This window comes from Talpa occidentalis, unplaced genomic scaffold (genome assembly GCF_014898055.3).
Source record: "Talpa occidentalis isolate TD23 unplaced genomic scaffold, MPIMG_talOcc4v2.1 talOcc4.5, whole genome shotgun sequence".
NCBI lineage: Eukaryota > Metazoa > Chordata > Mammalia > Eulipotyphla > Talpidae > Talpa > Talpa occidentalis.
The window spans coordinates 7,054,156-7,071,533 of NW_023604861.1; the positions used below are offsets into that span (position 1 = coordinate 7,054,156).

Here is a 17,378-nt window from a genome sequence, read left to right on the forward strand (position 1 = left end):
ATGTGGGACCCTCCTCCGGTGGCCGGGGAGCAGCCGGGGATCGAACCGGCGTCGCAGAGGCTGCGGGCAGCTTCGCAACCCAGCGCTCAACCGTTGCGCCACCGGGGAGGCCCAGAAATTCAATACAAACTTAATTCTGCTTTCCTGTCTACCATTTTATAACTCTTGCCTAACTATATAATGTAGTTTTCATCCTGACTTGCATGAGAATGGTTCCTACGAGGTATAACTTATTTATTGTGGCAAGACTGTGTTCATCTTACTATGTGTAGGTTATACTTTGTCAGTGACTTCTTACCCGTTCAAGTTCTTTCATGCAGTTATAGATCTATACATAATTACTTGTCACCAATTTAATAAATTGAGCAAAACAATGTTGTAAAAAGACTGAGAAGCATGCTAAACTGACTTTTGATAGAAGAACAAGTGGATCAACATGGATATAGAAGATCTGAATATCAATCACTAAGAACAAGCAATAAAACACTCCAACCAACAACAGCAGAATATATAGTCTTAAGTTTACATGGAACATTCTCCAGGATAGATCATATGCTAGGGGAGAAAACAAGTCATCAAGAAATTTTAAAGGATAGAAATAATAGAAAGCATATTCTCCAACCAAAGCAGAAGGAAATTAGAACTCATTAATAGAAAGAAACCTGGTAGGGGCCTCCCTGGTGGCACAAGGGGTTAAGCACCGCACTATGAAGCAGTCCGCAGCCTCTGCAGCACAAGTTCGATCCCCGGCCAGCCAGGGAGCAACCCACATGGCGCAGCAGACCTCTCCTGACTCACCTGATGCTCCCCTCAACAGTGTACTTTGGTCAATCTGCCTATTCTGCTCCCCACTCTGTCTCTGGTGAATCCTCTCACCCCCCACACTTCTGGCCTGAACCCCAGCTCTTGTATGCATAAAAATAAATAAATCTTAAAAAAAAAAAAAAAGAGCAAACTAAAACCAGAGCAAGAAGATGAAGGAAATAATAGAAACACTTTGCAGCTTATGAAGCCAGGATCACTCTTATACTAATAATAAATCATGAAAAGAAAATAAACCAGTATCTCTCATAAATGTATATTAAACAGTCTCAATAACATACTAGCAAACTGAATCCAGCAGCATATACTATATAGCATGATCAAGTGTGTGTTATGCCAGGAATGCACGGCTGGTTTAACACCCAAAATTTATATATCCTATCATTAGAATAAAGGACCAAAAGATAGCATCATCTCAACAGGCAGCAAAAAAAGCATTTGAAAAAATTTCCAACACCCATTCATGATAAAAACACTAAACAAAGTAGGAAAATAGGATACTTCCTCAGTCAGATCATGGGAATTTATGAAAATTCCAGAGCCTATATCAAAGTTCACTGGGAAATACTGAATGCTTCCCCCCTAAGATTAAAGAACCAAACAAGGATGACTGCTCTCATCACTTCTATTCAATACTTTTCTGAAAATAAGTTAGGTAAAAATATGAAATAAATAATAACCAGATGGAAAATAAAACTGAAACTGCACATTCGTTAACATGATCTTCTAAATAGAATTCCTAAGGACCTTACTTTTATTTTTTTTTTAATTTTTTTTAAAGATTTTATTCATTTATTTATAGAAGCACTGGCTACAGTCAGAAGTACGGGAGGGTGAGAGTATTCACCAGAGCCAGAGCCGGGAACAGAACAGGCAGAGCGACAAAATACACCGCTGAGGGGAGCAGCGGGCGGCAGGAGAGGTCTGTCGAGCCATGTGGGACCCTCACCAGCGGCCGAACCGCTGCACTGCAGAGGCTGTGGGCAGCTTCGCAGCCCAGCGCTCACCCACTGCACCACCAGGGGAGGTCCAGGACCTTACTTTAAAAAAAAAACTATCAGAGCTAATAAAAAAGTTGAGCAAAATTGTAGAACACACTCATGACACAAAAATCAACTACATGTCTATATACTTGGAAATAATTAAAATGGAAATAATTAAAATGGAAATAATGACACATGTAATAGCACCAGAAAGAATACTAAAATATTTAGGATGAAAAAAGGTATAAGCCTATACTCAGAAAACTACAAAACATTGTTGAAAGAAATTAAAGTGACCTAAATAGGTGGAATTTCAAGTATTATATGCATGTTCTTGGACAGGACTTGAAAATGTTGAGATAATAATACTTCCTAAATTGATCTACAGATACAACACAATCCCTATCAAAATCCCAGCAGGATACAATCTTGCACTAGGACTGTCTTCCCATCATAAACCATTCTCTATCAATCTTCAGAAAGATAATAAGGGCCTGAAGAATGGCACACGAGACAATTCGTGACTCGATAAGAGGCCTGACTCCCATTTTGCTCTCTCCTGCCTTGCGCATTACACACTGGAGTACATTACTCGGCTTGTTGACTCTGGCCTCCTCCCCGGGAAGCAGCTGCACTAATCTCCATCAGTATATATGAATTGTTCTCCTGGGTAAAGTCTGACTTTGAAACTGCTCTAGATCAGTCGTTACTTCTCAAAGAAAGCAGGAGACTTCCTCAACAAAGAATAGGATGCCCTATTATTTTAAGACAATCCAACAATAACCAATAAGCCAACTAGATAACCTGCAAACCCTTCCCAGAAGCATCTAAAATCCTAGAATAAATAAAACAAAAATCCTTTAAATGAATAGCTTGATTTACAAGAAACTACAAGTAATCCCCAGGGATCAAAAACAAAGAGGAAGCTAAACACAAGACAGTATCCACTCGCCCTGATACCACAACTAATCTTGGAGCATGGAAGTGGGAATCTCAGCCTAGAGGACTAAGTTTTAAATCTCAGACAGAGAAAGGAATCACGTGTAAATTAGAGATTAGAAGGAAAACACCCTACTTAAATAAGGCCAGGTTGTTCAAAGATTATATCCTCTGTGAAAAGGGGGTGGGGAGGAACCAAACCACTAAGCAGGAAGAATACAAATACTTATTATCAGCTGTGGTTCAAAGTAAAGGAAAAGGTCCCTTCTGGAAATGAGAAACAGGGGCCTATTCAACAGAGGGAGGGAGGGGGGTAAGGGAGGGGAGGAGAGAGAGAGCAAGAGAACTTTCCTTTTGTTTTCACTGCTATTCTCATAACTCAGCAAACTTTATGCCAAGAAATGAATATAAAAATAGTCTCACATTAGTGACACCCTGAGAGTGTAGAAACAAATATAGCACCCAACCAAGAGGTGGGTCATATCTGCAACTCAGAACCCAATTCAACAACAAAGATACCAAATACACATGAGTAAAACAATCCAAACAACAGAAATAAATACCTGGACACTTGAAATACTATGATGGCATGATAGAATCTTTAAAATAAGTCTGCTCAAACCACATTAAAGAATGACTCAAATACATAAGAAAAAAGACAAAATGAAAAAGAGGCAGATAGAAAAGGGAGAAGTAGATGGACAGACAGCAAAGACAACAGATGCAATTAATGACTAAGTCAGGCAATTTTCATCAGTGGATGCAAAAATGTTAGATGAGAAGTTGTTGGGGGATGAAATATTCAAACGGATTCAGATTCACCCCTTTAAAAAAGAGGAGAGAAATGCGCCACTACAATGGAGAGATCTAGATCTAGTAAAAGTCACCTCAGCCAAGTAATCAAACCTGGCATGACCATAAAACAAACCAAACTGCAAACCTTTTGATGTGGTACGTTAAGAAGTCACTGGGCCTCCCTGGTGGCGCAAGGGGTTAAGCACTGCACTATGAAACAATCCGCAGCCTCTGCGCAGCCTCTGCGGCAGGAGTTCGATCCCTGGCGGGCCAGGGAGATTCCCACATGGCGAGGCAGACCTCTCATGTCTCGCCCACTGCTCCCCTCAGGAGTGTACTTTGGTCAATATGTCCGTTCTGTTCCCCACTCTGTCTCTGGTGAATCCTTTCACCCCCAACACCTCTGACCTAGACTCCAGTTCTTGTATGTATAAATAAAATAAATCTTAAAAAAAAAAAGAGATCGGTCACATTAAGAGGAAGTGTTGACTGACAAGCATTATCTCCACTATGGGGCTTAGCAAATCTTATTCTAAATTATGTCCTGTAGTTGCTGGTATAATCACTACTACTTGCAACCAAAGGCAGGTAGAAATCTTTAAAATATAAAATCACCACCTCTGCCTTATGAATGGTGTGAATGAAAAAAACAAAACTTAGAGCAACTCTTTTGAAACTTTCATTTTCAAAGTTTGGAAAGTGCCTGTCTACTTCTGAATCAGAATAAAAAGCTAGAAATATAAGAATGGGGGAGCCTCCCTGGTGGCGCAAGGGGTTAAGCACCGCACTATAAGGCAATTCTCAGCCACTGCAGCACAAGTTCGATAACCGGACAGACAGACACCTACATGGCACAGCAGACCTCTCCGGTCTCTCCTGCTGCTCCCCTCTGCAGTGTATTTCAGTGGATCTGCCTGCTCTTCTCCCCACTCTGTCTCTGAATCCTCTCACTCCTCGCATCTTTGGCCTGTAACCCAGCTCTTGTATGCATAAATAAATAAATCTTTAAAAAAAAAAAAAAGAATGGGACAAGTTAGCCATGCTATTTGGGGCCACAACTTACAGAAGAAGATTGTTCTATAATCTGGACATAAATCAAAATGAATATAGAGGAAAAAGTCACGATATAAATTAAGTTCTACCTATTCATCCCAACAGTCATCCCCCTAAGAACACTGCATGAATTAATTATATTTTGACACAGGAAAAAAAAGTGAGCGATTGCTCTTAGCATTTATTTACAAAAACAGTGATTATCTGCAATCCAAACTTTTTTTCAATTTATCCATGAAAATGTCTCATTAAATAATACACCAAGAATCAGCACAAGATGGTAAGTGTGCTTTACACCTGTTGCTAGCTTGATGGTGACTGAACAAAACTTTTTTCTAGAGAAGTCTAGAAAATTGTTACTTTAACCGATTTCTTGGTTGATAAATGTCTTACCAAGAAATAGGTTAAAGTAACAATTTTCTCATTAGTTTGTGAATATCTTGGGAGGAATATAAACTATTACTGAAATAATCACAGTTAAAACTAATTATTAGTAAAGAAGTTAGAAACCTATAATCAAAATAATCGAGCAGCATATATATAAAACAAGTTTAACCCTTGTATTAATTGCTTTTAAGAGGTAAATCCTGCCAGTGTACTGGTCAAACTCAGTATTCTTAACCTTTATTTTCAGGAAATTAGAGTAGTCTGTAATTGCATCCATTTTTTTTTTAAAGAAAGAGTCACAATAAGGCAAAATGAACAACCAGCTAAAATAAAAAAAAAAATCACAAAAATTGAAAATACTATGCGTTCAATAACTATGATAAATCGGACATTACCAAGAGGCCCCATTATTAAAAGTAGTAGAAAAGAATGAAAAGCAGCAACAATATATTTGCATAATTACTTGTATTTCATTGCATAAAGTTCCAATAATTTACATTATTTTCCCATGAGATTTTTTTCTACCTATTCATAGTTCATTACTGCTAAAAGAAAAAAAGGCCTGCTGTGCTAAAAGTCCCAAATAAGATGATAAAGCATTGGCTGTTCTGTGCTGTACTATCTTCTGTCCATGTCCAGTCAGCATTAGTTAATCTTCACTGATCAAACTTTTCAACTGAATATAGTGAAGGTTCAGGAAGGTGAGACCAGGACAGCATTCCCCCAGGCTGGTGTGCCCTCGTCAGCAGCACTGTCTACACATCTTATTCATCTGAGTCTAGCTTCATGTTTTGCTTAAATCTGGTGATTAGCAAGGGGCCTAGCAAGTATTTATTCTGTTTTAGATTTTTAAAGACTTGGGGGTACAGAGGATTAGAGGTAGCTAACATACACAGTGAGACATGGTGAAGCCCCCACAGTGCTTAATACAAGGAAATAATTAGAGAGATATTTAAATTGTGTGCCCTTTTCAGGCCCCAGAAAATAAATCTGCATCTTTCCCTTTTTTTCTACTTGACCCAAAATCAGGTACTGATTCAAATAAAGCAAAAATATACTCACAGAACTTGCATCAACATCGCTGTGGATGGCAACCGTCTTAATGCCCATTTTCTTGCAAGTTTTAATAACCTATTTTAAAACACATTAATGTTATCTATTAACCATGACTCATATTTAAAAGGATTTAATAATAATAAAATCCACAGAGTAAATGGAAAATAAGATTAAAATTCTACTCACCCTACATGCAATCTCTCCTCTATTAGCAACAAGAATTTTATCAAATGTCTGAAGAGAAAAAAAATTGACAATGTTACTCTCATTTGAGACCAGAAAATATCAAGTTTTTCCACATTTACCACTGAACATAATACCAACACAAGCATAATTTCCTAGAATGGTATCAAGTACAAGGACAGATGCTCACTGGCAGTAGGGTCTGTCTCTTGATTATTCTGTTAAAGCATCAGCTGACTAGCTCCAGTAATTCACAGTAAAGGGCTAAAAGGATATTATTAATTCTCTTGCCAAAAGATAATCTTCAAATAATATTTCAGAATACTAAAGTACTTTAGACAAAATTGCTTAACAACTTACTTCATCATTTATTTTCTAAATTCAAGATAATTTTAAGCGTCGAGTTGTTTCTCAAAGGAAAGTTGGACATAAGTACAATTTATTTATACAACCCCTCTGTTGGGATGAGGTACAGCATGAGATGATAGTTTCCATAACTCAGAAGAGATATCAATTATGCTTATATCCAAATATTCCCAGGCCAAGCTTGCCATGTTATTTGAAAATAAGGTTAAATCTGAATAGCCATCAAATGTTAAAGCAGCTGAGGCTGTATAAAAAAGGAGTAGTTTCATTTTCTGTGGGGCTGGGGTCCTACATTCAATACTAATAACCTACTAGACCTTAGGCATCAATCTCTATCAGTCTTGATTTTGACATTTATAAGCCTATAGCATTCTAGTGAGAACCTATTTAATAAGGTTCTCAACCTACTCTTCACATTGTACAGGCTAACCCATTTAAAGAAACATGTAATTGAAAGTAATTTGAATGCAATACATTTCCATACACAATTATTTCTAGGTCAGTGAATTGTTATAAATGGAACTATAAAAAAGTTCTAGTTCTGTTTCTAAAAGAAAAGTTAAAGTTATGTAACTGAAAGCAATATTTTTAACTCAACAGGGAGTCACAGAATCTCAGAATTGGAAAAAGGCTTCAAAGTTGTGGTTTAACCTTTATATCACACATGGCTTATTCCATCAACATGAGACGATGGAATAAAAGTTGGTTGCCTCCTAATTTGATAGACTCCTGAATCATTCAGCCTGGAACAGATGGGCCCTTAAAATACCCAATCTCACCTCAGGCCTGAGAGTATAAGATCACCTGTCTTTCTATACCTAAATGGTCACAGTAAACCTCTGTTAAAGAGTAAGCTCAGAAGAAAACAAATGCTTATACTTCCTTGAACTGTACCTTAAACTGTGAATTTGTATTAAGTATCAAACAGACTCTGATAAAAGTAGTACAAGCACTGAAGTTACACATTAAGCGATTGCTGACTACCAATATCACAAATCATGAGAACATCATCAAGATTAAGTAAGAACACTAACCTAATTTCTAGCCAAGAGGCAGAATAATAATTAAGATCCAGCTCCAGCTCTCAAACTGCCCAAGCTGGAATTCTCTCCCACGTGTCTTCTGCACCCTTCCCAGCCCTCACTTCCTGCTATAAAAATGAGAATACTACCTGCCAACAGGCGGTGAGACTATGAACGAACACCCTCGATGTCTAGCGCGGTGCCTAGCTCGCACAGAAACTCAACAGGTGTCAGCCATCGCGTATACTCACCCCTCTGCTCACACGCCAGGAGGCTGCACACCTACAAGTGTGATTACCTGTCCGAGGGAAAATACTGAGTGGTAAAGTAGACTACCCACCCCCACCCCAGTGTGAGGACATCCGATCCCCCGAGCACCTGAATCAAGGGCAGGGGAAGGAGGTTCATCTTCCTGCTGAGTGGGCCAGGACGTGTTCTCCCCCTAGACCAACAGCTTCCTGGTCTCAGGCCTTTGGACCCAGACGGAAACTATACCCCCAGCCTCCTGGGTCTCTAGCTTGCAGAGAGCCAACAGTGGGACTTCTCAACCTCCAAGAGGAATGAGCCAATAAATCTCCACCTATCCATCCAACTTGTTTCTCTGAAGAACCCTATCTGTACAGGACTGTTCATGTATTACCAACTGGTGTATGAGCTCAATAAAGCTAATCGTGTCAATCTTCCATACATCAATCAGATCTTCTTTTGAATAAATGACAGATTATGTTGTTCAGCACTTTAAAGGTACAAAAGGGGAGACACTGTAGTGACACCCAGGACCTTCCCCCAAAGGCACCCAAGACCACCAGTTTCTGGTCTATTTGTCCAGAGAAGCTATGCAGGAGAGAACGAGGTACACTGAGATGAGCTATAAGCTCCCCCTCTGCACCATCAATTGCAACAACAGGCCACTGATAACTTCAAAGTACCAGATGACACCATCACAGTAAAAGGGGGGAGTGTGACAAGCCAGTGATGTCAGAGAGGCCGCATTAAATGCAGAGGATAGCACTGGAGAAGTGCAAGTGATTTTTAGGGCAGCTCAAGCAAAAATCACTGTGGGGGAGCTGTAGCAAACACAGCTAGAGGGCATAAGGCCAGATAATGAAAGGACTTCCACGCCTTTTAAGGAACAAGAACTTTGCCCTGTTAAGTGGAGAGCCATGTAAGTCACTCTTAAGATTATTTTGGGGGAGGGAGGGAGAGGAGGGCCAATGGCTTAAATAAAGAACCTGAAGGAAGAGGGGCTCTCAGATACCATGAGAGAGAACGATGTTATCAGATTAAACAACCTACTGGAAGTTTCCTGAGAGTTTTTCCAGTTGTTTGCTTTTAATCCCGTCTCTGTCCTGGCCTTCCTTCTTCCCCAGGTTCAGATCCTCATAGCTGGGGCCTAAACCACTAAGACGACACTTTATTCAGAGACCAAGGGAAGCGCCATGCTGGCCTGTCCCCCTGGTGCTTGGGGACAAGGGGCCACCCCCCAGATTATTCTGCAAAGGGGTGAAAGCTTAGTGGGTAAACTCACAAGCGGGACAGACTGGAGTCTGCACCCAGTTCTCTCTTACCACCTGGGGGCAGAGCTTCAGCTTCCAGATTTGCAACACTGAGGCCTTCGGGATGACATTGACAATGAGGCTCGATGGACATGTCTCCTACAGGCCGGGTCCTGAGACATTCCCTTCCGTGCAGGCCCCATTCAGTCCTCCTAATCATCCTGTAGGGCCAGTTCTGATAATATTCCCTCCTTACAAGAGAACCAAGACTTGATGAGGCCAAATCACCTGCCTGATTCACTTACAAAGTTAAGTAGCAGTAAAGCCAGGATTTACATCCAGGTATTCGTGTCAGAGCACCCCATGGAACATGACCAGAATGGAATGGGGCAGGCTTCAAGCACTGAAGCATTAATGCCACCTAACAGCACAGTTTGCAGGCGCACCATAGTACCGCACCAGCTCCCGCTAACTTAGGACCTACTGAAATCTCCCCATCTTTTTCTTTTTTTTTAATTTTTTTTTCTAAACTCTCTCACAAAGTACTTTTTTAAAAAAAAATTTTTAAAGGTTTATTTGTTTATTTATACAAGCCCTGGGTACAGTCAGAAGCGCGGGAGGGTGAGAGAATTCACCAGAGCCAGAGCGGGGAGCAGAGCAGGCAGAAGGACCAAAGTACACTGCTGAGGGGAGCAGCGGGTGGCAGAAGAGGTCTGCGCGCCATGTGGGACCCTCCTCCGGTGGCCGGGGAGCAGGCGGGGATCCAACTGGCACCGCAGAGGCTGCGGGCAGCTTCGCAACCCAGCGCTCAACCACTACGCCACTGTGAAATCTCCCGTCTTTTTCTAAGCAAATTGCCATAAAGTTAATTGAACTCCATCCTCATAAACAGACATGGACTTGTTAAAACTCAAATGGAAAAATACTATTTTTCAAAATGATTAAATGTCACCTGGTTTAATTTTTTTTTAAGATTTATTTATTTATGCATACAAGAGCTGGGGTACAGGCCAGAGGTGTGGGGGGTGAGAGGATTCACCAGAGACAGAGTGGGGAGCAGAATAGGCAGCTGACTGAAAAACACTGCTGAGGGGAGCAGCGGGGTGAGTCAGGAGAGGTCTGCTGCGCCATGTGGGTTGCTCCCTGACCGGGGATAGAACTCATGCTGCAGTGGCTGTGGATACCTGGTTTAATTTTGACTTGATGGAGTCACTGTAGAGGCAAGTTCAGATAAGAATCCATGTAACGAATGGCTACAAGATAGCAAAGATCCCTGAAAGCAGAATTTCAAGTCCAACAAAGTGAAGGGCAAGTCTCCCAAGTGGTGTAAACACCTGCAAAACCCACAGGTGTCAAGAGTATCCCTTGATGTATCAGGAGGCTACATTTCTCCACATTCACCTTAGGCAAAGGCACAAGGCAGCAGATGTCAGACATTTACTACAAAGCATGCACCAGCTTAGCGCCTGCCAAGGGCAGGGGTCCCCCTTAACTGTCCTAAAACAAGAGTATTATGCACACTGAATTGTCTGTTTGTAGTAATTATCAATGGTAGCTAAGGTGACAGGAGAGCTGGCAATTCCTACAACCTTAGCTATGAGGTATAATAAAATCAAGCCTACAAGCAAACTGTCACATATAGAAACATATCTCACACACATAAAAGCAACCTTAAAACCTGCTTGAAAAGACAGAAAGCTTTAGCATCTTGTACTTTGTAATGCTCCAGAAGCATGCATGCAACTTTCACCTAAAGCAAGTGGATCAGGGCCTCCCTGGTGCCACAAAGGGTTAAGACGCAACCTGTGAGGCTGTCTGCAGTCACTGCAGCACGAGTTCGATCCCCAGCCAGAGAGCTAACCCACATGGTACAGCAGACCTCTCCTGTCTCCTCACTGCTCCCCTCAGCAGTGTGTTTCAGTCAGTCTGCCTGTTCTGCTCCCCACTCTGTCTCTGGTGAATTCTCTCACCCCTCCACACCTCTGGCCTGTACCCCGGCTCTTGTATGCATAAATCTTTAAAAACAATAAAAAAAAATAAAGCAAGTGGATCAATATTCTGATTTGGCTAATATTATCGGACTTAAATTGCAGACTTTCAGAACAGGAAGTTTATCACAGCTAATGCATCTGGACCTGGGCCACCCGACAAACAACAGCCATATGAGGTTACTAAGCACTTCAGATGTGGAATCAAATTGAGATGTGCCAAGTGTCTATGAGAGATCTGATTTAGAAGGCTTGGCACGAAAAAAGCATCTCACTGATACTTAATAGTGATTATATGATGAAATAACATTTTAGATATTGAATTTAAAGAGTATTAAAATTTCACCCTTTTTTATGTGAATAGGAAATTTTTTTATTGCATATGCCCTGCATCACCTCTATTGAATTGCACAATGTAAACCATTTCTTTCTCCAAACTTCCAGGTTCTTTTGAATAGTACTGTATCTTCAGCATGTGATGTAAGCCATCTCAACTATTTCACTCTCAAATAAGCCTGTCCATTCTACTTTCACAACATTCATCTTGAACGACCTTAACCAAAACTCTCCTAGAACAAATGTTCGCTAACCACCTTAGTGCTCCTAATTAGGATGGCTGATGATGTCTAGATTGGAACTCAACACGCGGCGTCCTGTGATGTGTTCACTGTCACTAAATCAGGTTTCAGCTCTGATCGCTACCTGTCATCCCGTTAGCTCAAGGTATGAACTCTATCCTATATCAGAATGTTATTTATTTGGAGTTCCCTGGTCCTAATATCTACAATGCAATGAATTGCCTTTAATCAAAGTGAATTATATAAATATTAAATGAAAGTCAATAGTTTAATTTCTCAACTGCTCAGACTTAAAGAACAAATGTTACATTGGTGATTCTGATAAAAACAAAGGAAACACATTGTAAATTTATTTCCTTTTTAGTATAGATACAAAGGAAGAGACTAAAGTTATGGCCCACAACTGAAAGGGGAATAATGACTGAGCACCTACAAAATCTATGATGTTGGAGCAATAATTGCACAGCATTAATAAAATGTAATAAGCCCACTGAACACAGTGGGGAGACAGAAAGTAAAACCAGTTTAACTAGCTATCGAAAGTACTTTTTGGGACTCCCTGATGGTGCAAGGAGTTAAGACGCAACCTATGAAGCTATCTGCAGCCACTGCAGCACGAGTTGGATCCCCGGCCAAGGAGCAACCCACATGGCGCAGCAGACCTCTCCTGCCTCGCCCGCTGCTCCCCTCAGCAGTGTATTTCAGTCAGGCTGCCTATTCTGTTCCCCACTCTGTCTCTGGTGAATCCTCTCACCTCTGGCCTGTACCCCAGCTCTTGTATGCATAAATAAATCTTAAAAAAGAAAGAAAGCACTTTTTAAAGACTTACTTTTTCATTAGGATCATATCCTACTGACCCGAGACTTCGAGACACCACTAAGTGCAGTCTTGAGTAGTGTGGAACACGCTGCAAAAAAAACAAAAAGTAAAATAAATTACCAAATATTGAATGGGCTTTAAAAATATTTTTTTTCGGGGCCTCCCTGGTAGCCTAGAGGTTAAGTCTTAGCGCTATCACCACAATGGCCTGAGTTTGAACCCCAGCCAAGGAGCTGACATCTCCTGTCTCCCCACTGCTCCCCTCAGCAGTGTATTTCAGTAGATCCACCGGTTCTGCTCCCTACTCGGTCTCTGGTGAATCCTCTCACACCCCACACCTCTGGCCTGCACGCCAGTGCTACACAAAAATAAATAAAATTTTTTAAATACATATTTTTTTTTCAGGGTAATTCTTCCAGCATGCATCTGGCTGGAAGAAATTGTTTTACTGACCAAGACAGCTTTCAAAGCAACATGCCATGACTATGGAAAAGAAATCATAACTGCCACACATGCCCACTGTATACAGGAGAAACCAAAACACCCATCAAAACCAACCAGAAAAGTAACAATAAGTCTCTGGGGTCAAGCAACAATTGAAGAAAGATCTTTCTGATCTACAGACTGGTGTGGTGGGGCCAGAAATGCCACACACCACAGAGGACTTGATACAGCATGAGTGTCTCAGTCTTCAGAGAGCTTCCAGTTTAGCAGTAACCAGAAAATAATATTTATTTATTTGCAGATGTCCTTCTTTTACTTTTTCTTGTACTAAAGTGACTTGGCAGATAGAAGTTAAAAGATAATACTAATAATCAAGTTTGCTTCCAATTCATTATTATGAGTATCTAGGGAGGAGGTGTATGGTAAGGATTTAAAACATTAAGAATCACTAATAGGACCTCCCTGGTGGCACAAGGTGTTAAGTACCATACTGTGAAGCAATCTGCAGCAAGAGTTCGATCCCTGGCCAGCCAAGGAGCAACCCACAAGGCACAGCAGACTTCACCTAACTCACCCGCTGCTCCCCTCAGCAGTGTATTTCAGTCAGTCTGCCTGTTCTGCTCTCCACTCAGTCTCTGGTGAATCCTCTCACCCCCCACATCTCTGCCCTGTACCCCAGCTCTTGTATGTATGCATAAATAAATAAATCTAAAAAAAAAAAGAACCACTAATAAAATTATAGGCAAGGGGCCTCCCTGCTGGCACAGGGGTTAAAGACACAGCACTATCAAGCTTTCTCCAGCCACTGCCTCATGAATCGGATCCCCGGCCAGGGAGGTGACCCACATGGCACAGCAGACCTCTCCTGTCTCGCCTGCTGCTCCCCTCAGCAGTGTATTTCTTTAGATCTTCCTGTTGTGCTCCCCACTCTGTCTCTGGTGAATCCTCTAAGCCCCCACACCTCTGGCCTGCACCCCAGCTCTTATATGCATATACAAATAAATCTTTAGAAAAAAAATTATAGGCAAGGTTTAAGAAAACAATTTACTGGGCCTCCCTGGTGGCACAAGGGGTTAAACACCGCACTGTGAAGCAATCCACAGCCTCTGCAGCATGAGTTTGATCCCCGGCCGGGGAGCAACCCACATAGTGCAGCAGACCTCTCCTGGCTCGCCCGCTGCTCCCCTCAGCAATGTATTTCAGTCAATCCACCTGATCTGTTCCCCACTCTCTGTGGTGAATCCTCTCACTCCTTCCACCTCTGGCCTGCACCCCAGTTCTTGTATGCATAAATAAATCTTTCAAGAAAAAAAAAATTTACCCAGTAGTCACTGAAGTAACAAGAAAGGGGCAGGGGTAACAAAGCAGCAGATACTACTGCTTAGAATTTGCCAAGAGGTTAAGTACTCAAATAAGCAAAATGTGTTACAGCAACATTTTAAAGTGAACTCAAAGATGTACACAAGTATTTTTTACGTATGAAGCCCCGAATAATAAAATGTAACCCTTTTCACAAAAACTAAAGGTAATAAATAAGATATAGTCCCCAATAAAGCCAACACTACTGTAACAGCAGGAAGGGCCAGAGCAGGTTTTCTATGATCCGAGCAGATGGGGTAAAGGAGGAGTCCTGGAGCCCTCAGTGGCTTTTCAGGCTTTATTTGGGATTTACCAGGTACACGGCAGGCAGGGGTGCCGGGGGGGGCCGGGAGGCTGGCAGGCCTCCCAGCCCCCAGCAAGTCTTCATTCTCTCTGGTGTTCTCTGGTGGCCTCTGCTTCTCTGCTGTTCTGTTCTTTCATTCTCTGCTTCTCTCATGGTTCTGCTCTACTTGCGTCCCCATGATAATGCCCTTATAAGCCCAACCTTAGCCAAGGTGCACCCACTTACATGCCCACACCCTACTCCAGGTGTCCACCATCAGGCATGCATTCAGGACCACAAGGACCCATTATCAATCCTAATGGCAGGAGGGCAGAAAAGCCTGAAAATCACTTACCCTACAACTACCAAGTAAAAAAAAGAACTAGAATGCGAAAAAAAATTGACATTATTACTTGTAGCTTTTAAAGACCCAACTCTCCTATTCCTTCCACATCCCTGTGAGTCCAAGAGTTTTCACACCAACTTTAAAAATGAGAAAACTGAGTCTCAAGAATTTTAATTTTTTGCCACCAGGCAAGGCTGTAAAGGTTACAAGACTTAAACATAGTACTAGAAGCATTCTGATGTTTTTTTATATAAAAAAAGGGACACTTCCCACAATCACAATAATGTCTATGCCAAGATATGATCTGAGGTTAAAAAAAATTACCAAGGCCTCCCCTGGTGGCGCAGCGATTGAGCGTTGGGTTGTGAAGCTGCCTGCAGCCTCTGCAGTGCCGGTTCGATCCCCGGCCACTGGCGAGGGTCCCACTGGCGAGGGTCCCACATGGCGCACAGACCTCTCCTGCTGCACCTGCTACTCCCCTCAGCAGTGTATTATGTCAGTCTGCCTGTTCTGCTCCCTGCTCTGGTGAATTCTCTCACCCTCCCACGCTTCTGACTGTTCCCAGCGCTTGTATAAATAAATAAATAAATCTTTTAAAAAAAAAATTACCAAGCAGATCTCACTATACCCTTTGTTCAAATACAAATTGTCTTCCACTGTCCTTAGCAGCATAGCTGTAACTGAGCAACTTAACACCAAACTTAACAAGATAAAGATGACATTCCTTCCCCTAAACATCAAGCCCTGTTTTTATAGCATCAGCCCAGTTGATACAGAAACTTGAAGATCAAAGAACAGTAAACACTATTTGGCAATTTCTCACATTAATTCTTCTTCGAGGTAACAATGGACATTGCACAAAAGAGTAAAGGGCTTGCCAGCTTCCTATCAATTTTATTAAATGAAACAACAAAACCATTTGCATTTTGACAAATTCTTCCTCTTTGGGAGGAACATGTCAACAGAACCTTTAACAAGATAAAATCTCATGTGTCTTTAATAACTAACAAAGAGTATAACTAACTCTATGGCAAAACTAAATGTAGCCTTCCAGAGACAAAGCACAATCAGGACAGGCGTCTCGGTGTTGGAATTACCTTTGGAGAGGGAGAACAAACGGCAAGGTTTCTGTCTGGTGAAAGCAACCTGTGAGAAGTGGCATATGCCACCTGGGAAAGAACTCAGGCAGACGAAATCAAGGACACTGAGCTCTAATCTGAGCTCACCCCAATTCCAGCAAGCCCTCTGCTCGCTAAGAGAGTTTAGGGGCCTCCCAGGAGGCACAGAGGGTTGAGCACCCCAACACACACACACACACACACACACACACACACACACACTCACCCCCCACCCCCGCCTTTACCCCAGTTCTTGTATGCATAAATATTTAAAAAAAAAAAAACATCTAGAGCAGACAGTTCTCAAAACTACATGAACAGTTACAAGTTATACCTGGATCTAAATGTAGGCCAAGATGTAGCACTCTACCTGAACAAACTGTTTTTTTGTAATCTCTTTCTATTTAAAATTACTTGGTCCTGAACCTCTAACAGACTATTTTGCCACCATTATCCAAAAAAGCATACAGCTCATGTATATGTGAATTTGTGAGAATGTGGCCCAAAACTTCTAAAAAAAAACCACATGATACTCCTAGTTAGCCAAGTTACCAGAAGTTAAAATGGCACAAGCAGGTAGAACTGTTTACATAACAATGACAAAGGAAAAAACAGCCTTAGGGCAGTTCCCATAGAAAGTCTGAACTGGCCTGGAATTGGCCCCATAAAGACTCTTTGTTTCAGTTTACTGCTGACACCTTCTAGAAGTTCAAAATTATGACAAAATAGATTTTAAAATCAGACATTTTGCAGAGCTACAACCTAAGATTTCTTTCTTAAATGCAGGGAACAAGTTGGTAAGAATTTGCTAATTTGGACCTGTACAAGGAATTTTAACCCTCTTGTTTTTGTTAAGCACCTAACAAACTAACAAGCCCAGTCCAAAAGTATCTAAGATACTTCCTTGAGACCAGAGTTCTAAGGAAAACTTTTATTCAACCCCATTTATAAAGATGATTTAGCCTGTCTCAGCTAGGTAGGAGTGCACAGTGACTTTGCAGGAACACACTGCCCTTGAGTCTCCTCTGCCAGAAGCAAGATTTCATGTTCCACTTAGGAAAGAAAGTCCTGCAAACAACATGGCACAGGGGAAGCCAGTACCGTGACCTTCAGAGCCACAAGGCCCAAGTCAACTCTTAACTCCACTGCTTGTGAGTCATGCCAACCTGGGCAAATCATTTCCATCTAGAAATGTAGGTGCTGACAGTTCCCTGACCCTCCTACAATGCCGCTAAAAGGATCAAATGAGCCTTTATAAACTGTAAAGCACTGAGCAAATGTGGTCTACACAAAACTAAATCCAATTGTGCAGCTATCCCTTCTTAAAGTTATCACAGACCT

The 17,378-nt window shown here is 41.5% G+C and overlaps 1 protein-coding gene across 3 annotated transcripts in view; it reads right to left on the reverse strand.

The window, feature by feature from the left end:
* PCCA (propionyl-CoA carboxylase subunit alpha) overlaps positions 1–17,378 on the reverse strand; it is a 299,717-nt gene that overhangs the window by 271,410 nt on the left and 10,929 nt on the right. The window contains exons 1-4 of one of the 3 annotated variants that reach the window (XM_054701346.1): positions 9,175–9,513; positions 7,858–7,904; positions 6,222–6,269; positions 6,042–6,110 (exon numbers count right to left, since the gene is read on the reverse strand). In XM_054701346.1, coding sequence (XP_054557321.1) covers positions 6,042–6,110; positions 6,222–6,269; positions 7,858–7,904; positions 9,175–9,322 — 312 coding nt within the window. In that variant the 5' untranslated portion in view covers positions 9,323–9,513. Of the gene's footprint in view, positions 1–6,041; positions 6,111–6,221; positions 6,270–7,857; positions 7,905–9,174; positions 9,514–12,497; positions 12,576–17,378 lie in introns of those variants that run through there. The other 2 variants (XM_037528749.2, XM_054701347.1) reach the window with 2 other exon arrangements.